General features: G+C 43.2%; 1 protein-coding gene across 14 annotated transcripts in view; it reads right to left on the bottom strand.

Moving 5' to 3' along the window:
• Window positions 1-1,868: 1,868 nt before the first annotated feature.
• Window positions 1,869-24,793, bottom strand: part of LOC113949244 (POTE ankyrin domain family member B2-like) — a 29,277-nt gene continuing 6,352 nt past the window's right edge. For 6 of the 14 annotated variants that reach the window (XM_027648113.1, XM_027647842.1, XM_027647636.1 and 3 more), the window contains 8 exons: window positions 24,073-24,175; window positions 23,893-23,954; window positions 23,698-23,772; window positions 22,843-22,995; window positions 21,663-21,826; window positions 21,383-21,473; window positions 20,690-20,750; window positions 18,813-20,196 (listed from right to left, as the gene is read on the bottom strand). In XM_027648113.1, the coding sequence (XP_027503914.1) occupies window positions 20,700-20,750; window positions 21,383-21,473; window positions 21,663-21,826; window positions 22,843-22,995; window positions 23,698-23,772; window positions 23,893-23,954; window positions 24,073-24,175 (699 nt within the window). In that variant the 3' untranslated portion in view covers window positions 18,813-20,196; window positions 20,690-20,699. Of the gene's footprint in view, window positions 1,881-18,810; window positions 20,197-20,689; window positions 20,751-21,382; window positions 21,474-21,662; window positions 21,827-22,842; window positions 22,996-23,697; window positions 23,773-23,892; window positions 23,955-24,072; window positions 24,176-24,759; window positions 24,790-24,793 lie in introns of those variants that run through there. The other 8 variants (XM_027647750.1, XM_027648600.1, XM_027648369.1 and 5 more) reach the window with 5 other exon arrangements.

Below are 24,793 nucleotides of genomic sequence, written 5' to 3'. Positions count from 1 at the left end.
TATTGGTAGTAAGTCACTGCATTTTCATCCTCCTTTTCCAAACCAGAGCAGTCTGACTAAAACAGTACTTTTCACTACTAGAAGCATAATGTAGCTAACACCAAATATTAATCAAATATTAAACCCTGTGGAAAGGAGGTCCCTAAAGCAAATCAATTCTTAAAAATGAGCCTGTTTATCCTAGTGGGATCAGAGAAAAATAGGTCAACCAGCAATTACCAGCAATACTCACCTACTTGAGTGGTGAATTATTTTTAATGGCAATAAATTACTACTAAATGGAAGAAAACGTCAACAAATCTTTTCTTCAGACACATTCAGTATACTTCAAAGTCACTGGCCATGTAAGAGATTGCACAGAGTACAGAGTAGATTACTATTTTAAATCAGTCTCTTGACAAGAGAGTAAAGGAGTGACTGGTTATTTGTATTAACCTCACTGCAAGGCTACCAAGAATCTCACTGCACTGGTATGGGCTGGGATACAGTTAATTGTCTTCAGATGGGATCCACCCAAGGGTGATGAGGGAGCTGGCAGAAGAGCTCGCCAAGCCACTCTCCATCATCTACCAACAGTCCTGGCTCACTGGGGAGGTCCCAGATGATTGGAAGTTGGTGAATGTCACGCCAATCCACAAAAAGGGCCAGAAGGAGGACCCCAGAAACTACAGGCCTGTCAGTCTGACCTCAGTGCCTGGCAAGGTTATGGAGCAGATCATCCTAAGTGCAATCACACAGCACCTACAGGATGGACAAGGGATCAGACCCAGCCATCACGGGTTTAGGAGGGGCAGGTTCTGTCTGACCAACCTGATCTCCTTTTATGATCAGGTGACCCGCCTGGTGGATGAGGGGAAGGCTGTGGATGTGTCTACCTGGACTTCAGCAAAGGCTTTGACACCATCTCCCACAGCATACTCCTGAAAAGCTGGCAGCCCATGGCTTGGACAGGGGCACCCTGTGCTGAGTCAGGAACTGGCTGGAGGGTTGGGCCCAAAGAGTGGTGGTGAACAATGCTGCATCCAGTTGGTGGCCGGTCACTAGTGGTGTCCCCCAGGGATCAGCGTTGGGCCCAGTTCTGTTTAACATCTTTATCGATGATTTAGATGAGGGGATTGAGTGCATCATCAGCAAATCTGCAGATGATACTAAGTTGGGGGGAGTGTTGATCAGCTGGAAGGCAGGAGGGCTCTGCAGAGGGACCTGGACAGGCTGGAGAGTTGGGCTGATTCCAACGAGATGAGGTTCAACAAGGCCAAGTGCCGGGTCCTCCACTTTGGCCACAACAACCCCCTGCAGCGCTACAGGTTGGGCACAGAGTGGCTGGAGAGCAGCCTGGCAGAAAGGGACCTGGGAGTTTGGATTGACAGGAAGCTGAACATGAGCCAGCAGTGTGCCCAGGTGGCCAAGAAGGCCAATGGCATCCTGGCCTGGATCAGGAACAGTGTGGCCAGCAGGACTAGGGAAGTGATTCTTCCCCTGCACTCAGCACTGGTGAGGCCACACCTCGAGTACTGTGTCCAATTCAGGTCCCCTCAGTTCAGGAAGGATATTGAGGTGCTGAAGCAGGTCCAGAGAAGAGCAACAAGGCTGGTGAAGGGACTCGATCACAAGTCCTATGAGGAGAGGCTGAGGGAGCTGGGGTTGTTTAGCCTGGAGGAGGCTCAGGGGAGACTTCATCACTCTACAACTTCCTGAAAGGAAGTTGTAGCCAGGTGAGGGTTGGTCTCTTCTCCCAGGCAACTATCAGTAAGACAAGAGGGCATGGTCTTAAGCTCTGCCAGGGGAGGTTTAGGTTAGATATTAGAAAGAAATTCTTTACAGAGAGGGTTATCAGGCATTGGAATGGGCTGCCCAGGGAGGTGGTGGATTCTCCCTCCCTGGAGGTTTTTAAGATGAGACTGGATGTGGCACTTAGTGCCATAGTCTAGTAACCACGGTGGTGTTGGATCAAGGGTTGGACTTGATGACCTCAGAGGTCCTTGCCAACCCGGCTGATTCTATGATTCTATGATTTGTATTTGTGCTGGAAATGGTGCTGATAACTCAGGGATGTTTTTGTTATTGCTGGGTAGCTTACACAGTCAAGGCCTTCACTGCTGCTCATTCCACCACACCAGCAAGGAGGGTGGGTGTAGGAAGGCAAGGGGACAAGCACAACAAATGGGCGAGGAGGGGAGCTATTTTAAGGATTTTCCTTTGCTCAAGAGACCTTTGCAGCTGGGAGGCCTAAGTTGAGAAGAATATGGGGGAAACAGCAACATTCTGTCTTTCCCTTGTCTCTTACTGAAAACACACGAAACAGATGAAGTCTCTATCATGAGAAGATAATTGCAGGTTGTGTAAAACTTCAAAGCATTTTTTCCCACAGACTGGGGGAAGGAAAGACAGAAGAGAAAGGGAAAAACTGCAAAAAACAGCCCAGAGGGCAGTTTGTGCATGTGTCAGGCCTTTGATATCTAAGGCCAGAGCCCAGCTCAGGTGTGTGTGCTCTTTCCCAACCAGCTGTGAGTTTCCCAGTCTGTTATAGTGTCTCTGAATAAACTTCCTTTACTGCTTCAGCTGATGTCCTAGTTCTCTGCTTACTAGTGCTCATATCAAAGCTTACAGTGAGGTTGCACAAGGATTTGGGAGGGGACACAGCTGGGACCAGCTGACCACGGAGATACTCCACACCATATGGCATCATAAAGCTAGAGGGGAGAAGAAGCAAGGGGAGGACATTTGGAGTGATGGTGTTTGTCTCCCAAGTCAATGTTGCATATAATAGACTCCTGCTGTCCTGAAGATGGCTGAAAACCTGCCTGCCCATAGGAAGTGGAGAATGAATTCCTCATTTTACTCGGCTTGTGTGTTCAGCCTCTCCTTCACCTATTAAGCTGTCTTTATCCGAACTCACAAGTTTTCTCACTTTTACTCTTCCAATTCTCTCCCCCATCCCAATGCAGGGTGAGTGAGTGAGAGGCTGTGTGGGGTTTAGTTGCCAGCTGAGGTTAAACCACAATACAGTTTGTAAAGGGGGAAAATTGTGTTGTGCCATGGTCTGAGGTAGTTGTACACATTTTCCAAAACAAAGTCAGACAGGCTCATGCTGGCTGTAGAAATCTCGTGGAGTTGAATAGATGTAAAATTGCCTGTGTTCTTAGACAGAAACTCTTTCCTGCAGAGTCTGGAACGTGAGTGATGCCTCATAAGTAGCACAGGATTTCTTGAAGATCAAACCATTTAGTAAGAAATTAGATGCCACAATGAAGGCAGTCTCCAGACCCTACACTGATGACAACTGCATAATCTGCCTTGTAGGGTAAGCAAAACCTAAAGACTGTAAGAGGAGAATGCTGACCCATACAGTGGTCCCAGTACTCTTCTAGCACACAACAGCCACACAGAGGCCAAGGGATGGCCCTGAAGGAGGTGGGTTGGTAGAAGTCATGCTCTTACAGAAATGAGTATTGCCTGTGGTGAGGGAGCATTAGTCTGATCCAAGGAGCATTAGTAGGAGCTAAGCCAATTTCCATTTATTTGAAATGAAGGTGACTGACAGTTTACTTTGGAATTAGGCATGTATATATACAGTGCATAAAAGTACCATGCAACATGATCACATAAGGGAATGTTCCCAAGCCTCCAGGATTTTGATCATACCTCACTTTTCCTCAGTAGCTAAATACAAACTCCCCTCTAGTTTTCTTGGTTTCTTTATTTAATTAGTTCAATTATTTGTTCAAACTTACAGAAAAATAATAAACCTGCCTTGCTGGTGCTCTATGCATTTGGATTGTAGAAAAAAATAAAACACAACGAAAATCCCACCTGACAAATTACTATGTAACCTGTTTTCAGAGCTGTCCACCTTGAAATATTATCCTCAGGGTAAGCAGCATGTGCTCTCTGTTCCATGCCATTAAAGGACCAGTTTGGTGAACTGTAACACAGCCCTTACATCCCTTCACATATATTGAATAGCAAAAGAAGGTATCATAGAAAATCATGATTTTGCCTTGGGCCACAGAGAATTAGAGTAGACTCAGGACCAAGTGTTGTGAAGAGCAGACTGTGTCCATCTGCTCTAAACAAGGTTTGTCCTCAACAGTAAGGAAGCAAACCTGCGTGCATGCTTGTCCTCAGACCTAGGGATTGGTCCTTGTGTCTTCCTGTTTAGCAGAACAGGTATAACTTCTGTTCCTTTATTCCTTTCCCAGACAATTTTCCCACTATCACAAGATTTATGTTTTGTTTGATTGTGTTTGTTTCTCACAAAGTCTCATCCACATTCTTCATTTAGTGACCCACTTGTGTTGTATGTATTTTTTTCCTTTCATCCCTACCCAGAGATTTACTGCATGACTCACATCCTACTACACTTGAGACCTCAGATCTAGTCCATGTCTTTGATATGCAAGGAACACTTCCTTCCTTTTGTCCATGAACACATTTTGTCTTTAAATTAATACCTTTAATCAATATGCCATTTATGTGAATTTTCTCTCCAAGTCTGCTCTGTAAATTAAATCACATTCTGATCATCTGCATGAATAATTTCAGGTTTACGGATGTATTCCTCATGGTTTTTATCTTATATACAGAAATGTAAAATGTTTGGCAACCTATGCTATGATCCCCTTTGACACTCCTAAACTCTGCAATGAGAAAATATCTCTTCTAGTTTCTTGGCTTTTGTCCAAGTCAGCAAGTCAGCATTGTCTATACTCATTTGTAGTCCACCGTCCTTCATTAGTCTTGGTCCTGGTTTAAAGCTCTCAAGAGATTTGCAAAGCAATCTTCAAAGTTCCTCTTCCCCTTTCATGTGTTCTGAACTCTGTCATCAGTCAATGAATGACTCATGAAATATCCTTGGATGAAGCAGTGAAAGCCCTCCTGACAGTACCATCTGCTCAGCCATGCTTTTCTCAACTAGATACATCTTTATGTGGATGTGCTTTGTCCTTTCACTGGAGGAACAGATGGGAGTCCCCAGTCCTTCAGTTTTCCTTCCAGTATCTCACAGCCACTTTGGATCAGTGTAGGAACACTAGCAGGTCCACATGACAAAGTGGAATTATGCCTTGGTCAATGGTCTGAATGCACCTCAGCAACTTTCAGGTACTCCCCAGGCACTCTCTGACACATCTCCAGGAGTCTTGGGGACACTGGGTAGAAGTTTTCCCGTACCATCCTCACAATGATGACTTGCTGACTTCAACAAAGGCTTAGAAACTAGAACAGATACTTTCTAGAAGAGAAATTTAGTCATTACAGAAATTTACTCACACTCGTCTACTGTATGATCTCTGTCCTTTTGGTAGCATGGGCTGCCCAACTCAGCTCACTTTCAACCTGTCCTGCAAGCTGTCCCTGAGTGTGCAATGGAATAGACGACATGGAAACAGGTATTTTCTCCTCCTCTTCTTTATTTTACTACCATGTTATTTTTGAAACTTCTCGATTTCAAAAAATCTCTCCAAAAACTAAAATTAAGCACGATTTGCAAAATCTGGAAAATTTTGAAAGCTGGAAGTGGAACCAAAGATAAAGAAATATGGTTTCTTTGGTTTCAGTTTGATCACCTAGTTACAACCCCTCTGCCATGGGCAGGGAGACTTCCACTAGACTAGGTTGTTCAGAAAGAAAGAAAACACAGTATTTGTTAATTTTCTTCCTTCATATACTTGTTCCCCCATCCTTTCTTTTTCTGCTGCTGCTTTTCTTTTCCAGAACTGTCCACTTAAATGAGCAATTACCTTTTAAGCATAGAGCCAGACCATCACAATTCAGCATCCAACAAAATGTTCATTAAAAAGAAATATGACCACTTGATGCCATACCATTATTTTTTCAGCTCTCAACAATACCAATACCTCCCTTGACCTCTCAGTAGCCAACATCAGCCACTGCAGTTCAGAGCAGTGGTATGAACTCCCAAGAAATTCCCTCAAACAAGGAGTTGATTGCAAAAAGCACTGTCCTGCAAACGCTTGCAAACTCACCTCTCTGAAGACTTCAAGATGTAGCTTTGTGTAAAGCACATTACAGTGACTAATCGAGGCAGAAACAGGATGGATCGCAGCAACTCTGATCAGACACCTCCTTGGTGAGATGGAAACAAGAAGTGCTGTGACTTCATGTGAACCCTGGAGTGCTTAGGACAGCCAGATGGCTTTCAGCCACCTGTTCCCAGTAAGAAAAACACTTGTTACTGCAGGCTAGGGGGAGCCCTTCCCCGCAAGCAGGCACCTGGAAGTGCAAGCCCCACACAGCGCTGCTCACACATCGGCTCTGGGGACATCTCCTCACTGACCCGTGGACACTGTGGAAGCAGTATCTACTGAGTTCTCATCTTTCACCCCAGTTCACCTTGTTCCCCAGCACCATGGAAGAAAATGAAGGCAAGCTGCATTGTCAAGACCCAATATTTTTAAAACTGTGTTTACATGGTTTGGAAACAATCTCCTGTAAGAAATCATAAAGCATTATTCTGATGTGTATATATATATAATGCAAACATGATGCTTTCCGAAATCCTTCTTTCTCCTATCTTTTCCTTCACTCATGCCACACATCATGTCAGGTTTAGTAGTCCTAATGTTGGAGCAAATGTGGTAGTAACAATTGGATTAGATAATATTGATGATTTTTTTAAAATATGTTTCTCACCATTACAGGAAAATTTTTACAAAAGTATTAGTACATAGGCAAGTATTGATCAATAGGTATAGATAAGGATCTCGCAGAATCCATAGTATCCAAAAAGATCCCTTTCATTAAGACTCTGTTATGGTATCCAAAAGAATTACAGTATTATATTTTTGTTTTGGATACCATAATTCTCTAATTTGGAGAAAACTTACTTTAACAATAGCTTTTACATGCCTTTCTATTGAATTTTCATTTTCTAAGTTTTTCTTAATCTAATGGTTAGGCCTCAGTTCTTACTGACCCTGAGATTAGTTCAGCGGGTTGGAGCATGGTGCTAGTAACACCAAGGTTGTGGGTTTGATCCCCATATAAGCCATTCACTTAAGAGTTGGACTTGATGATCCTTGTGGGTTCCTCCCAACTCAGAATATTCTTTGTGAAATATTTTTATTTTTATTAGCATTTATTACTGGTTTTCTGCAGCTTGTTATTCTTAATCTTGCATTTTATTCCTAACCAAAACCCTATTTACTAAAGAATTAAAACATGCTAGCAAAAATAATCATGTTTATATCATAACCAACATATAAAGCCTCTTTCTAAGCAATAACAGAACTGCTGTATGTCAGTATATCTGCCATGCAACTCCCTCATAAAAGCAATCTTCTTAGTCCTAATTTTTCCCAATTTGCATTTCCAAGAAGCTAAACTCCTCAGTAAAACCCCATTTGCCATAACTGACTACTTGAAGTACTCTATGATTTCCAACTTTTTCCCCCTAAAGCACTAGACTTGGCTTCCTGCTTTCATCCATTATGACTCTACATGAAATCCACAGTCTTACATGTTTCAACAGAAGTCTCATGTCACATCTGTTGACATAGAATTTGAAGTGATCTCAGACTGGGAACTAGGCACTGCTGGCAGCTTTAGTGGGTTGGGGTGCTGGTTCATTGCTATCATGGGATTACCAGGCAAGAACTGAAAATCTCACAGCTCCCAGTCTGTAGAGCCTAACTAATCAAATGTAAGCACTTCTCTTGTTGTACCTCCTTATTTTGACGAGTCTTTCTTCTTTTAGGAGATCGAACAATGACTAGATAAACCATCATCCCTGACAGACAATAACATCAAATAGTTTCAGAGAAGCCCCAATGAAGAAAAACTGTTCTTTTTTTATTTCAGGCTTTTTGATGTCTGTTGCTTCCTGCATGTGGTTTTAATGGACTAGAAAGTATCAGTTCCTCTAAATTATTACAGGATTCTAGGCTGACTAAACAGGAGGAGAGACACCAGTTAATATCTTTTTTATTTCCAAGATCAAAGCTGTTGCCTCCCATGCCAGTACCAAAGAGTGACAAAACCAAATGAACTTCAGCTTGGATTCTTGATTAATTACAGCCTTGTGTATCTTCCTAAACTATACCATCATGACATTGATCCACCTCATCCTGGGAAAACTTCCAAAAGAAATGCCTTTCAAAATGCCTTTTATAACTGATTCATATATGCTATATTTTGACTTCTCAAACTTTTTCCAAGTTATATTTGTTGAACAACATATTTAAAAATTCTGGTGCACTAAATTCTAATCGAACAACCAAATAATTAACATCGGCCAAATCTTTATCATTTTAATCTGCTAAGACCATGACTTCATTACTATATTAGCTTTGCTTTCTACTTTGTTGCCAGCCAAAACCAATTCCAATTAACAATGCCAGCTTAATTTTCCCATGCAGTTAACATGCTCTGCTGCAGAAAGGTGCTACGCTTCTGCGGGTAACAGGCCCAACTTCAGGGGATCCTGACAATAATTCCATTATATCAAGAAGCTAGTTTTAATGAAAGGGATTTTTCAAAGTCAGCTTCTTTTCTGTCTGCATTTCTGTTAACCTAAAAAAAAAAAACTTTGTAAGTTAATGCATCAAGCGACATATTGAGAGCACCAGTATGAAAAAAAATGATCTGATTTTCATTATTTGGAAACCTTAATCTCTATGCAATCAATCAGAAGAAAAGGCATAATTTAAAACTACATTATTCTAGCTGCTACAAAGCTTCTTATTTGTCATGCAATAGTTTATTTCTCACTATAGACAGTAGAAGTCCACATGCAGTCTTGTGACTGTGTGGTTTCTGGTTATGCTGAGTTCTTGCCAAAGAGGCAATTTAATTACTGATAACAGACCTGCAAATTAGCAGTGGTCACTCAGAATGTGACTACAGTTACAGGAGATGGTTTCTATGGGATCTTCCCATTAGCAAGGGAAGAACCAGAAGCCCATAACCTGTGATACAAAAGTTGTGGTTTTATTCTTTTGTGTAGCAGACACCTAATACATTCACCTGTGGCATTTTGGTGGCATGGCCTCATAATATATGCAATAATCTACCTATCTCTTTTTATCTGAGAAGTATTTACCTTTAAGCATCCAGCAAGAAAATTTCTTTCAGTGGTCCTCCAAACACACTACGGATGTAGCATATTCTGGTTTCCCTTCAGCACTGAGCGTTTTCCACTAATCACCAGGGTGCAATCATTTTTTTGCATTCCTGTCAGAATTCTGAGGCACCTCATTGTTAGTGACACTTCCAGGGTCACTTCGAGTATACAGTGTTGCTTCCATTGCTTTCAGTAATTTCTGCAAAAGATGTAATTTGACACATAATTCTAGAAGTATCTAGGTTGGAAGGGACCTCTGGAGCTCATCTGGGCTTACCCACAGCTCAGAGGATTAGACTCAAAGTTGTCAGGGCCTTGTCACATTGAGTTTTGGATTCTTCCAATGACAGAGCTCCCTTGGTCTCTCAGCACCCATCCTAGTGCCACACAACCCTCATGGTGAGCATTTTTTCCTTATACTGGTTCAGAGTTTCTCATGTTCAACTCTTAACCATTGCCTCCTGTCCTTCCACTGCACACCTCTGAGGTAATAATGGCTTCATCTTCTTCACAATTGTCCTTATGAAAGTGAACAACTGCAACTAAATCAACCTTCAGCTTCCTTTGTTCCAGGCTAAACATACCCAGTTCTCATTAGTCATACCCCTCTCCAGCTAGTGGTCCGTCCTGTGCTCTCTGCAGTTTGTTGATCTCTGTTGTGCACCAGAGACTCCAAAACTGGACATTGCAGTTCAGGTTTAGCTGTCTTCTTCCCTACCATCGATGTAAACCCTCAGAAGTTAAGTGTAGGGAATCCCAACTTGTTTTGATATCACCTTTGTAAAGCAAACAACACCATGGGGCTCTGCACCTGTTGGGTTTTGTCTAAAGAGGGAAGGGGTTCAGGATAAAAGGTTACAGCTTCAAGCCTGGAAGTGCTTAACATCATACATGAAAATCTTACAGACAAGTGCCTTCAGGACTAGTGAATCAGACAAACAGAACAGGACTGAAACTGCTAGAAGCAGCTTTCATAGAAGAAGAAAACAGAAAGTCATTGGGATATTCATATTGTGGAAGATTTGTAAAACATGAAAGCCATTTCCACATGCTGATACCTATCAAGAGTATAGAGGTCAAAAGTTAAAAGCCGTAAGATTAATCAAGATGTCTTTTCTGTAGGTAGAAGACAGCTGGTAAGTGACCCTGGCCTCCCTGCTGAACACTGGACTCACTGCTGTGCACGTCAACCTGCTACTGAAAGATTCATGAGCCATTTCTTCACCAGACAGAGGAGATTCCATGTTCCACCTGCAGGCATGGGGGACTAGGCGAGTGGTCCAGGCTGCAGCTGAGCCCTGCAGATAAACTGGAAAATTCAGAAATGAATCAGAGCATTTTGGTCAGCTCAGGTGCAGCAGGAGGTACCCAAGGATGGTAGCTCCATCCTAGGAACATCCTCACTCAGCTGAGAACCTGCAGAGGAGCTAGACTACGCTGAAGCATTTCCTACTGCAGGCTGTCAACAGGGGTGTATTTGTAGCTGCTGTCTAAAACCTGCTGTCACAGAAGGGATATGCATGTCAGAGTTACACCGTTCTCTTTTGTTCTGATCCAGTTATTTTACCATGGTAGCCAATGAAAAGAAAATTAACCCTACCCCAGCCAAAACCATTGCAAGTCACACACAGATAAAATTTTAAAACATGTTTTCGTGCTGCTGTAATTTTCCTTTTGTTTTTTAAGTAATATGATTGAACATTTATTACCCTCAAAATCAACCATATACAGAACATATAATAGAAGTAACCCACTAGGTAAAAATGAAAATACAGCAACTGACAATAAACCAGGATGTTAGTCCAAACTGTCTGACTACGACTGACAGAACACACTTTGGAAAGGTTAATTTTCTTCTACATCATGAGATGAAAACTAGTTGTCATCATTGTCCTGCAAGCCATCCACTATGATTTCTATTTCATAAGGGTGCAATTATTGTGAAAGGTTAAGTCCCCTCTACAAGATGCTTGAATTCACTGAAGGGCCATTAAAATTTAACAGCTTCACATCACAGAGGTCTTGATGATTTTTCTGCCTTTTGGTTTCAGTTAATATGGCCTCAATGACCTCAACTTTCATTTAATTGTCAGATTAAGATTAAATCTCCAGCATGGCTAAATTCCGACAACCCACTTTGATGTGAAACTATACAGCTAGGCTGACATGGCCCACACTCAGGAGGATATTTTATCTTTTCAAGTATCCAGAGAAGTAGACAGTTTTGCCTAGAAAGACAAATAATGGAAATGTATTCAGGACAGGAATCCTAGATGACAGTTGTTCAGCTCAGAAAACAGTGACACTGCAGAGAGCAGCATCTTTGACAGAGTATTCTTCTCCTGCGTTAGGTGATAAGGCAGAGTAATTTGACTCCTTTTACACTCAGTATGCTTTTATCAGTTTAGTTTGCAAATCTTCACAGTAGTGCTAGTTTTGGCTCAGACAGAGTTAATTTCTTCACTGTAGCTTGTGCAGGCCTGTGTTTTAGATTTGTGCTGTAAACAGTGTTGATAACACAGGGATGTTTTAGTTACTGCTGAGCACTGCTTACATAGTGTCAAGGCCTTTTCTGCTCCTCACTCCAACCCCAGGAATCTGGGGGTGCACAGGAAGCTGGGAGGGGACACAGCTGGGACAGCTGACCCCAGGTGACTCAAGAGATATTCCGTAGCATATAGTGTCATGCTTAGCAGATAAAGCTGAGGAGAGAAGGATGGACGGGAGAGATTTGGGGGGATGGTGTTTGGCTTGCCAAGGCACAGTTACGTGTGATGGAACCCTACTGTTCTGGGGATGGCTGAACACCTTCCTGCCCATGGGAAATGGTGAATGAATTTCTTGTTTTGCTTTGCTCGTGTGTACAGCTTTTGCTTTATCAACTGAACTGTTTCTAACTCAACCCATGAGTTTTCTAGATTTTATCAAATTTCCTCCCCCATCCCAACATGGCAGTGGACTGAGAGAACAGTTGTATGGGGTTCAGTTACCAGATGGGGTTAAACCATGACAACAGGTCAATCAGGCTACTGCCATGAAAATCTCCCAACAGACATCCCACAAACCAAGACAGAGGGATGACATGTTATGATGACAATTTTTAAAGGAGAATAAAAACTTACATATCTGAGAGAGACAGTTTTTGTCCTTGTAGCACAGGATAGCTTAGCTGCTCAGCAACCACAAGAGAATCCTGGCAGTTAGACCTTATGATCAAAGTGCCTTTCTAATCATACCAGCTGACACATTCAATTTCTTCAGCTCATCTTAAAATCCAGCTATTTGTTTCCAGTCTAGATTTCAGATACAAGCAGTCAGCTGTCTGGCCATGAACTGTCTGGCCAACCCTCATATAAAAAAATCCCGGGTGAGATCTCCCAAATACAGAGTTTTAAAAATCAAAATATTTACAAATATCACATGAATAAAAAAGAAAAAGACAATATAATGGTTTCCATGGACCTTAAAAGTACTCTGTGTAACAGATTATTAAGGAATGCCTATGCTTTAACTGCCAAAATACAGGGTCTCTGGATCTGATTCAAGTCCAGGAGCTGGCAGACTAGAAGTCTGCCACCAGAAATTATATGCAGCATCATCCTATTATTCTCTTTTCCTGAGGACATGCAGCCTAGATTCTTCAAAACAAAGATGTCATGTCATGTAGTTTTCTCTCATCATGCTTGACTGTATCCATAAGCAATCACCTTGTACAAGATTTGTCTTCAAAGCAGACAATAAAATTTTGCCCTCACTCCTGCAGTACAGATGAAATGAGCATACAACCTTGCACCTCAGCTTCTGTCAGCCCCAAATACTGCCATCAGTGTTACTCACAAACAGCAAAAATCAAACTGTCAGAAACTGCTGGATTCTAACTCTGTCCTCATTACAGGCTACTCTCTTCTTTTTTGTATTTCACGTCAAGGTAAATGTTTGTTATAGGATTTTCCCTCACTCACTGCAAGACTGTGCTGATCATGTTCACTTCCAGCCTAGGAGTTTCTCGGCTGCGAATGACAGCCCACTGCACAACAGATACCTCTGTAACCAAACATGGCTAGGGAAAACTACTCAGCCAGCTTTTTACACTCTCTATCTCATTCCTTAATGGGACAAAAGTGAAGGAACATCCAGTACCATCAGGACTTAGGCCTGGTGAGAGCTGCCAAGTGTATAACGTAAATCAGTAAGGGTTCCATGTCATGTGAGTTTGCATTACAACAGGTCACACCAACAGCTTCATCTTACGGTCATCCAGGGGCATTGATCAGGACACTAAAGTGAACAGAGCTTAGTGTTCATCTCATTAAAATCTATTCTTTTGCTCATTTTGCCATATACTGTTCCTAGCTGGTCAGGACATAAGCTCTACCTATTCTGATTAAAATTCACAATGTACCAAAGCAAACTACTACTACTGTTCTTAATAGAAACCTCCTTCTAATAAAAAACACCCGTACACACAGATCTTACCAAGCACTCACTTCATATCGAAATTAAATGACCACAGTCACCCAACCCCATCAGTTAACCCAAAATACAAGCTCATGCAAGTGTGCCCTCCTCCTCACCCCATCATACTATACTCTCCTTCTTCCCCTTAACAGACATGCAGTTATGCACATTTTAATGACTGCTTCACCTTAAATTTCTGCATGGATTTCCCATATCTTATAACATTTGGAGTTGGTGGAATTGTACACTCATTTTGAGGAGCAACTGTTGGACCATCTGGATCTAGAGAAGTCAGAGTTTGTCATCTTGAGTCCATGTTACGTGTTCCAGCTAATTGCAGCAACAGAACAATAATGGCAACCTCCAATTTGCCTTCTAAATGCTATATCCTCATTTCTCTCTCTCTTAAAAAAAAAAACCACCAACAACAAAACAAAAATGAAGGCACGGCTTGAATGCTGGAAAAGAGACTTGTCTTCGCCCTGATATCTGTGCTGTGGGTATTTTTGGCTGCCATTTGTTTATGTGAGTCTTGTCTTTGTTTACTGTATTGAAGCAGAGCTGGAGCACATCAACTCTCGTTGCTGTTCCTGTGGTAAATTCTTCTCCAGCTTTCAATTCCCTAATCTGTCACTTACCTCTGATTTCATGCTTTTTTCTTGTCAGTGAGTCTTAGACCATAAATTCCCTACAACTCAAAGACACCCAACTTTCATTCTGCCAAGGTGGTCTCCTGTCATGTAGTTCACTTTGCCTATGGAATGTCAACGTTCTCCCAAGAATCAATTCAATTTAACATCATCCTGCATTAATGGTTCACAATAATATGAATCAGATACTTTCACAATGCTGGATCTCAACAGGACAGAGAAATGGGCTGACAAAAACCTCATGAAGTTCTACAAAGTGAAGTGCAAAGTTCCTGGAGAGGAACAACTCCAGACACCAGTATGTGCTGGGGTCCACCCAGCTGGAAAGCACCTTGTCAGAAAAGGAGCTAGGGGTCCTGGTGGACCTGCAATGTGCTTTGCTTTGCAAAGACAGTGAATAGTACCCTCAGCTGCTTACACAAAGTATTGCCAGTAAGTCTAGGGAGGTGACGCTTCCCTTTTATTTAGGACTGGTGAGGCCACATGTGGAGTACTGTGTCCAGTGCTGAGCTTCTCGGTACTGGAGAGACATGGACATACTGCAGAGCCCAAAGAAAGGCCTACAATGATTAAGGGACTAGAGTACTTAACATATAAGGAAATACAGAGAGAGCTGGGACTGTTCTGGGGGTCTTATCAATATCTATAAATAGCTGAAGGGAAGGTGCAAAGAAAATGGAGCCAGGCTCTTTTCAGTACCAGGACCAGAGGCAATGGCCACAAACTGAAATGCAAGAGGCTCCCTCTGAACACCAGGAAGCACCTTCTTTCCTATGTGGGTGCATAAGCGCTGGCACAGGTTGCCCAAGGAGGTTGTGGGATCTCCATCTTTGGAAGTATTAAAAAAATGTCTGGACAAGGTCAGGGACAATTGGCTCTAGATGGGCCTGCTTGAGCAGGGCAGGTTGAACCAGATAACCTCCAGAGGTCCCTTCCAACCTCAACCACTCTGTGATTCTGTCCGAAAGCAGTAATACCTTATTTCTCCTGTATAATCTTTCAACCAGCCTAAGCAACAGCATCTGAATCAGGTCATCTTGTCACATTATTGAGAGCTGTAAGAGGAAAGGTGGGATCATTACACTGGGATACAGTGGGCATTCTAGTGATTGGAAGTGAGCATCACATACAGCGGGGATAAGGAGAATCAGGATTGCCAGGTTTTATTGCTAGTTCCCCTGTTGCTTTGATGGATAAAATAGCTTAAACCCTCTGTGCCTTACTTAATCCACATGAATAAGTGAACACATTTTATACTCATCACTGGATGAGGTATATCAATTTATATCCTTAACACACATGTGAAAGACACCATGCATAGTAATCAATTATTGAAGTGGGTATATTAGCAGGAGACAGAGATGACAGCAGAGAAATAATAAACACCAAAATAATGTGTGACTTTGTGGGGCTGGAAGAACTAGTTTACATAAATATTACTTATTAGTTAAATACAGGCTATTGAAATGTATGTACTGCATGTATGGTTATTGACAAATGCAGTGCCCATTCGAACAATGGGCTTGTTAAAATAACCCTAATTCTAACCCATCTGGTTTTAAGTTATCCAAAATACTAAGGAGATTAGGAGAAGAAGAAGTAAATAAAGTGAGAGAAAAAGAGAATTATAGCTACCACCCCTAGATCCAGTGTAGATCCAGTTACAGGAGCCCAGAAAGATGGCGAGGTCCAAACCACATGGAAAGCACATGTTGCTGCTGTTATTTGCTCTGGTCCCTCTCTGGCCACACCCCCTGCCCCCAGGGCGGGACCTCCTGTGTGGCAGCCAGTCTGGGGCAGGGTCAGAGGCTGTGGGATGTGATGTGGAGCAGTACTCCCCGGCTGCTTTTGACTGACAGCTGCTCCGGGGCTGCCCAAGGAGGCTGCAAGGGGCTGGGGTAAGGAACGGGGCATCGCCTCACCTCTGTGAATTTTGACCCTTACACCCACACACACACGCTTGAGTTGATCTGAGCCAATTATTAATACAATAATCTCACACAGCTTAATTTTTACTTTTTGATATTTCATTCTATCAGAATTTGGTTGTTGTTCTTTATCATTAGGAGAAATAATTTGTGGAATTTGGAAGACTAATCCTCAAAGAGAGGTGCAGTTAGGTGTGCTTGAAGGTAGAGCTGTAAAGAGGCAGTAAAAAGGGGACATAGGCAGGTTTGGAAGAGAATTCTGGTATCCTAAGCTGCTGCTCTCTTTCAGAATAACTACCAACATTGTTCTTGACAGATGACTTTGGCTTTGCAGTTTAAAAAAAGAAAAGATAATAATATCTTAACTGAATTTTTTGAGACCCTGTCTCAATCCTTCACATGCTTATCCCTCACTTGAGGATTTCTGCTGGAATGACAAATCCAAAAATGTTCCACTTTTTTAACTCTTGGCAAAACTATTGGATACATGACAGGAAATGGGTACTGATCAAGTGGGGCCACACACAAGAGAAGGCACCAGTCAGAGAGCAACTGAACCGTAATGACTTCTAGAGTCTCTTGGCAATGCTCTTACCGAAACATTACACAGCAGTTCAGTTCAGATAACAATGCTTTTATCTATTCCCCCTATGATTAACTAAAAGGAGGACACAGCCCTGCAGCCAAAGCAGCATGAAGAAGAGAGGAAAAGTAAGGTTAGCATTTAAAGTTTAGGTGAATACTTTCAAAATTTCACAAAATTCTTGTTCTAATCCCCTGAACTCCAAATGTTTGTGTGTTTTCTGACATTTAGATTTGGGCTTTTTCATATCAAGAATATGTTTCATTAACATGAGTCTACCAGGTTATCTATGACTCCTGCCAATCTGGAAATAGGCAAAAATAATGAAATTAAAGGTTTTCAGTCTAAGTAGCCTACATCTAAATAGTCTAAGTGTTATTAAATGCTGAAAACTTTTTCAAGGTCCATGTGTAGGAGTTTGCTGACTAGGCACAAATGTATTTTCTTGCATATTCAGCTCATTCTTTTATGAGGCACTGAATATTGAAGTACTTTTAGTGAGTTATGAGGTTTTTTGAAGCTTGATGAAAGCTTCATTCAAGAAGATTCTTGCATTGGAGACCAATCCCTCTATGAATAAAGGCCAACAGAACACATAATTTTTTGAGCAATACAGTGTTTAATGAAGTCATGGCAGTTACAGCTGTTGTAGGTTTAACCGAAGAGCTGAAAGGACAGGTATTGCTTAAACTGGATACCTGTCCAAAAACACATGTTATCTTGAAGATGTAAGTATTAAATTTAACTCAACAAAAGGGAAGGTGTTCAGAATGAGGCAGCCTGCGAGGATGTGTGTGGCTGCTCACACTCCTCCTGATCAGGTTTTGGCTAGCACTTTGCTCATGCTAAGGCCTGATGTATGCTAGGACCATTAAGTCAAACTGAGAGCAACACATAGGCAGGACATGGTGACCGGGACAAAGGTCATTTTGAAGCCACTGTCACCTACAGCTCACAGTATCCTGCAGCCATCATCCCTGCGTATTTAATGTTTGGCAGTTTCTTCATAATCCACCAACTCATGGAAATAGTATAGATCAAACTTCCAAACTGGAAGGTATAATGACATGAGCTCACCCAAAAAGGTTTTCAAGCAGACAGTTTTCAACAGCAGTTGGACTGCTGAGGCATTCATGCTTCCCAGTGCAATACAAGGGACAGCCACACCATGACAGAAAGGAAGAAGGAGCACTCTTGCTGTCAGTCCAGTAACTATTTTACTTATAGCCATATGTAAAAACCCAGGTTCGAGCTACAAGCATATCAAAGGGGTTTTACTTTAAAAATATACGAGGCTCCAAAAATTCACCCACCAAGTTTATTAAAGGGGCCTTGAGTTCTTTTAATACCTTGAGAGAGCGCACAGGAGAAGATGCTGCACACGTTTCTCAGGAGGTCAAATAACACACTTTTACTGGCAAACTTCAGAAAATAAGGGAACTTGGCAAAAGTTTGAAGGGCAACATTCAACCAAAATAAAGCATTTCACAAAGCATTGACTTAGCGCATGCTAACCCTTACAATTTAGCATAATCCAACCCATCCAGCTTTAAGTTACCCAGATATCAAGAAAGGAAATTAGGAGAAGTAAAGAAAGAGAAAGAATTATAGCTACCACCCAAAGTCGCGTGCAAGCCCAGCTTCTACATGTCCAGATGGTAGGGTGCGACCATGCGATGGCTGCATAGTGTTGATTTTATCTGCTTTGGCCACCCTCCCCCCTAGGTGGGACTTCCAGTGCGCCAACCATTCTGAGGCTGGGCTGGGGGCTCCAGGGAGTGTGGTGTGGGGGAGGGTTCTCTGTGTGCCAGTGACTGACAGCTGCTCCAGGGCTGCCCAAGGAGGCTCCAAGGGGCTGGAGTACGGAGCAGGGCTCTGTTTCACCTTCATGACATTTGACCTGTCCCCCCACACACACCCACATTTGAGCTTCTCTGAGCCAATAACTAATATAATAATCCAGTGTCTCACGGCATATGAGCTAAGGTTTGCATTGAATAGGAATTAGAGATCTTGTGAGTTAGAAACCTCACAAATTAAGTGATGAATTAGTGAATTCACATTAGACTGGGCTGTACAAAGGGAACTGAGCCTTTGTTAGATGTATTTATTTTATTTCCAAATGAGCTCATAAAACAAAATTTAGGTTACAGAATATATTGTCCTGTAAGTTTGAGAGATCCAAACAGACCATGACGTATGCGTTATAGGGGTTACATATTTAAAATTAAATCCTAAAGTTAACTATGTGTTGCTATAAATTTGTGCCGCCACACCACCTAATAATACTTGGAACAGGTACTTTGGGACTTTGTGCACATCTGCTGTAGATTACTATCTGCATGTAAGCTAAATTTAATGAGAAAGAAGGAAGTCCACAGACAATTATACCTAAAGAGGCATGCAGAATTCTGCATATCTCCTGTTATTCATAATAGCTCTACTTTAGCCTACACAAGGATTAAAAAAGTCATTAAACCACCCAATATTTATATCCTTTGTTGTGCAGTATTGAAACCGATGCTTGCAAAATACTTATGGAGATATGGATCATGAAATCCATTTTGTTTTGGGGGATTTAAGAGAAATCAGAGTTGTGAATTTTTGTAAGACTGTGCAGGAACTGCTTAAACGTTGCTAAAACACTATGTGTAAAAAACATAATTTAAATACTTCTATTTGGCTATATATTTTTTAAATGTTTATCTATCTAAGTTCTGCTGTAAAGGTTTAGCCTCATATGATTTAAGACAATTGTCTTTTTTGGGCCATCCATGGAAGTCTCTTGGCAATTCCCAGTGTTTCGTCACGACCTGGCATCAATACTCCATCTCAAAACCTGTCATCAACAGGATGATGCTGAATCATCACTGCTCAGTAATACATGTTGTGGGTCCTTCTGGGCTAACCCATGAAAGATGAGAGGCATGCAAGCAGCATCACCCTTCAGCTCGGCTCATCACTCTTATACCAGCAGCAGCCAAGGCCAGTCCTATCATTAAGCTGTGGTGCATCCCGAATGATTGCTGCCAGATGCTTTGTGCTCTGCTTTGGGCTATCTGAGCGTGAAAGGTCTCTACAGCCTTCCAAAGCTTTACGCAAAATGTGCAGTTCTTTTGCATTTCTTATTGCCTCTTGCTGCTATTTAGGCAATATGGAATGTGGCGACTTGGTACTTCATTTCCTCACATTATAGACAAATTAGTCTGTTCTAGGAGTAGGGGTGTTCTAGGGGTGGGAATGTTCTAGGGGTGAGGGTCCCTGCTGATGCCATCCATGCTGAGTCAGAGCTGTCCCTGAGCCACAGCTCCACTGCTTCCCACTTGAGAGTAAGGGACTCTCTCTGCCCTAGTATCGAGGTCTTAATGGGTAGGAGAGCTCGTCTTGCTCCCTTGGCATGATTCTCAGCTCCAGAGCACCCCTCTCCGTGTAGTTTGTTTCGGAATCTTCGCTGAAATGACCCAAGCACTGCTGGGTTAATTACACTGGAGAGATCTGGATCCCTTTCTCCCCATGGTGAGTGGCGCACCAGTTCTAGTTCCATTTCCATCTGAGGAACCCTTTCCGACGGTTTAATGTGGATGGGGGGGCAGGGGGGACTCCAGCGCCAGGGGTTTCTTCAGGTCCAAAGCCTGGAGGGGAGAGGTGCTCTCCCCTCCCCCCACTCAAGTGGTCCCCTGGCAGGCACAGAGACAGCACACCGGTGTGGAGAGGAGGCAAGAGAGAGTTTATTGTTGGGGGGGTTACATTTATAGGGTTAGGAAGATTCACAGGGTAACCAATTACAGGTTGCAGGAAGGGGTTAACAACCAATAGGAAGAGGTTAAAAGGGGCCAATGAGAACACTTCAGGATATCTTCTCAGGACATTCCTGCATGGGATAACACTTGTCATGGGGGGTCTTGGGAAAAAGAAAGCACGAGCCAGCAAAGAGACTACAAAAAGCCATTTTGAAGCATGTTTAAACCACAGTTACTGCCACAGAGATGGCTTCTTTCTTATGGCAGCTTGGGCCTTGCTCCTCTGTGAATGATGGAGCACTTGCATGTCTGTGGGAGAGAAAGAGTTGGCAGCAGCTGTGAGGGTGGACAGGATAGCAAGAATAGAAAATATTCCCTTGCAACTGCCCCCTGTGCTCTGTAAAACGTGAAGGGTGGCTGGAGCAGTTATGTGCCAAGAAAGTCTCCTGCATGGAGAAAAGGTCCAACTGCCCTCTGGCTGAAGAACCTTTTCCTAACATCTGAAGTAAACCTCCCCTGACACAGCTTCATGCCATTCCTCCAGGAAGAAATGCTCGGCATCACCAGAGCCCATGGAAAGCCCACAAGCAAAGGTACCAAATCCCTCTACTGTAGGACTGTCTGAAGTGTTGTCTGAGGCCTCAACCTCCCGACTGGTTCAAAGCAGAAAACACTGAAACCTGGTAATGCACTAATACTTAAGTGCATTACTGTCAACCCCTAACACAGACAGCAATAAGTAGGATTTGGTTTAGTCTCACGGCACAACTCAAAATGCCAGAAAGCTGGGGAATAGACAGGACTTTTAGGGCAGTCTACAGTCAGTAGAACAGAGGAACTGATCTCTCCTAGACTCTCTCTAGGGAAAGCTCATCGTAAAATTTCCCCGCCTGAATATGGAACTAGGCTCCGTGGGTCATGAAAGGGAAGGCCCCGAGTACCTTTTGGGCTTGCCTGAACTTCTCAATCATTGCAATGGTTTGGGCCTGTTGCTGGACTGTGGCTTCCAGCCTGGCGTACTCAACTTCGAGACTGAAAAAGAAGTACAGGCCTTATGACAGAAGTCCACAAGAGCACAAATCCCAAAGGAACAGTGTGAAAGAACCTCATCTAAAATAAAAGCATCTTTGAAAATCATGTAGTAGTATCTCGCTGGGATACAAGTAAGTCCCGTTCTTTTTACACAATCACAAAAAGTGAAGCTTTGCTCCACTGTCTTACCAGTAAATGCGTTCTCGCAGCTGGCCGATAGCTGCAGGTAAAGACACGTTCCATGAAGGAGGAAGGCCTTGCAGGTTCCTGGAAGTTGTTATTTCCTTCTCCTTTGGGGCACTCTTCAATGACGCAGCAAAACACTCCTTCTGGATATGATGCTCTTTTGGTTCCTGCAGATGCCAAACCCCAACAAGAATCCTCAGTAGACGGCTTACGTTTGTTCAAAACAAGTGGGCTGCTTTGACACTGATGAAAACTCTCAAAACCTGTGTTTCTTCTTCCTCTTTTATACTGGGCCCTCTCCTATGCCTACACTGATTTCTTAGAGCATTTCCTATGGGCTGCCACAACATGTCTCTCCTTTCTCAAGGACTCCAAACACAAGTTGTAGTGCGTTGGTGGTGTCGTGGTTTAGGAATGGTACTCCCCAGTTTAGTGCTCCCATTGAGACTCTCCAAGCCACAGTGCTGCTCACTGGCTCGCCGCTCTCCCTCCCCCCGCGGCAGGATGGAGAACCGGAGGCACAAAAGGGAAAGATTATGGCTACTTCTTTTCCAGCTACGTCATCTCCCTTCTTTTCCGCTCTGTTATAATATGTTGATTTCAAAGGAGCAAAATGTAGCTTCTGATTGGGCCCTACACCAAGAACACCACCCCCTCGGGGGTTACCACTTTTCTAACTCCAGGGCAAAACACTTTTTTACCCCACGACAACAACTTCAAGGCTGCGTTCTCTCCCTGTCCTTCTATGGACTTCTTCTCTCCCCTGGCAGGGGCCCCACAGCATGTCTGTGAGAATGTGTTACCTCTTCTTGCAACAGTGGAGGTAGCTTCTTAAACAGACAGGCGGAAAAATACAGACAGTGCTTTTCATGGGAAATAATCTTCCCCCACGCTGGGCCTTTCCTAGCAGCCAAAACTTCCCTGAGCAAAAATTCTTTTATCCTCCTCGAGTAAATCTTCCGCATATAATTTTTCGGTCCCTGTGTCACTTTAGTGCAGCCCTCCACTGTCACTTCAAGTTGTGCCAACAGGCAGACACCAAAGGAAGCAGTGCTGTTCCTTCCCATCACAGCTAGCTGCACACTGAACCACCTTGTGTTCTTCTCAAGGAAGAATCACTTCCCTGCTCTAGTGCGCTACAAAGAAGGCCTTGAGCCCTGCCAAGAGACAGGCTTTCCCATACCTTAGCTTCAGACCTCTCCAGTTTCTCCTGCATCAGCGGTTTCTCTTCCTTCAGGTCCTTGCTGTGGGTCTTCATAGCTCCAAGTGAAGGTTCTGCCAGGGAGTTCTTTTTGAGAACTTCATCAGGCTTCTCCAGCAGCTGCCTGACCAATGGCTAAAGATACAGTGTTCCATGAGCATGGAGAAATCGGTAACAACATGACAACACAAGAGATGCTTTCACTGATGGGATTATATAATTAGATTGGTCATCAGGTTGGCCAGCAGGTCGAGGGAGGCAATTCTCCCTTTCTACTCTGATCTCATGAGACTCCACTTGGAGTCCTGCGTCCAGTTCTGGGGCCCCCAGCACAAACAAGACATGGACGGAAAAATGCCACAAAGATGTCTGGAGGGCTGGAACAGCGCTCCCATGAAAAAGTCTGAGAGACATGGGATTTTTCAGCCTGAGAAAAGCAGGCTCTGGGCAGAACTTACTGCTGTCTTTCAAAGTAAATAGAGGGAGAGATATTTTTACCAAGGCCTGTAGCGACAGAAGAAGAGGCAATCATTTAAAATGAAAAGAGAGTAGATTTAGATGGGACATAAGGGATGAATTGTTTGCAAGGATTGTGGTGGGACACTGGACCCGGTTGTGGAAGTGTTCAAAGTGAAGTTGGATGGGACTTGGAGCAAGGCTTATTCCAGCCCTTCTTCTTCCGAATGCAAACAAAATGAGGTCTGAAGTATAGCACAGGTCCAGACTCAATCACCTCCTCTCAGCAGTTTTCCAAAATGAATTCCATAGTCAGAACACCTCTGCTTACACTGACAGGCTCTATTTAGGGATATCGACTTCTGCCTCTATTAGAGTCACCTGTCTGTCCAGCTGAGAATCTGTTTGACTTGAAGAATCAGATCTTAGCTGAAGATCTGCCTCCAGGATAGGAACCTACATGAGCAAGAAAACAGAGACACAGTGGAGAAACGAATCCTCATCAAGACTGCAGCATCACACTACATCTGACTTCAGCCAAAGGCAATGCAATTCATCTGGAACAGAGCTAAGTACCTTATTCTTAGAAGAAGGGTCAAAATATTCCTTCTGCTCTACTCCTGCTGCTGGCAGGATACCTAGAAAACAGGTAAACAGTGTGTTACTACTCTGAGTACTTATTTCACTCTGCTTCTCCTCAGCCATATCACCCCAGAGAAATTCACAAAGGTAACCATTTAGTCCCTCTGAAATTACCTTTGCCGTGCTCCACTGCAACAGAGCGCGCATCCAAACTCTTGCCCACTGCAGCAGGAAGTGTCAAGTCGGCCGACACTTTCCCTCGACCTTTGGAATCAGTCTGTGTAATTGAAAAGACATGTCTGAGAACTGGCAAAGGCTCCTTCTCAACCCACTTCCACACACAACACTTCTGCTTCAGCCAACAGGCCTAATGAGCATGATCAGGTGATGGACACAACAGAAGAGGCAAACACAGCCAGCACGTTTGGCATCTCTCTTGAGCAGGGCTTTCCAAAGGGGATGAAGTACTCCTGCCCAATCCAGAGAGAACCTAGGCAGGAGAAATACATTTCTAGACTTTAGGTCATAAGGGAACCATTTGACATTAATGGATCCAGCGAAGCAGGCTGGGGTTGGAAAACAGCAATCCTCACAATGCCAGTCTTGTAGGATTTCAGAGGACTGTAAGCAGTAGGAAGCTTTACTGCTTTGTTCTAGAAATCCAGCTGGGAGGTCAGCTACAAGGAGACCCAGGACATTAGCTTGACCTCACTTTGTCCCAGCACTAACTGAACACTTTGTCTGCAGCACTGGCATATCCAGGTCCAAGGTACAAGCGTGTGGTAAAAGCAGCAGCAAAGGGAATGGAGCCCAGAAACCATTGATCCAGAGGAAACTCAGAGCTTCCACCAGAGTAGGTACCTCAGAATCCCAGGGGGAGTCATTGTCTTCCTTC

The sequence above is a fragment of the Corapipo altera genome, unplaced genomic scaffold (genome assembly GCF_003945725.1).
Source record: "Corapipo altera isolate COAL_440 unplaced genomic scaffold, ASM394572v1 0, whole genome shotgun sequence".
Classification (NCBI taxonomy): Eukaryota; Metazoa; Chordata; class Aves; order Passeriformes; family Pipridae; genus Corapipo; species Corapipo altera.
Note: the sequence above shows the minus strand (reverse complement) of the source record. Positions and strands in the feature narration are given on the sequence as shown.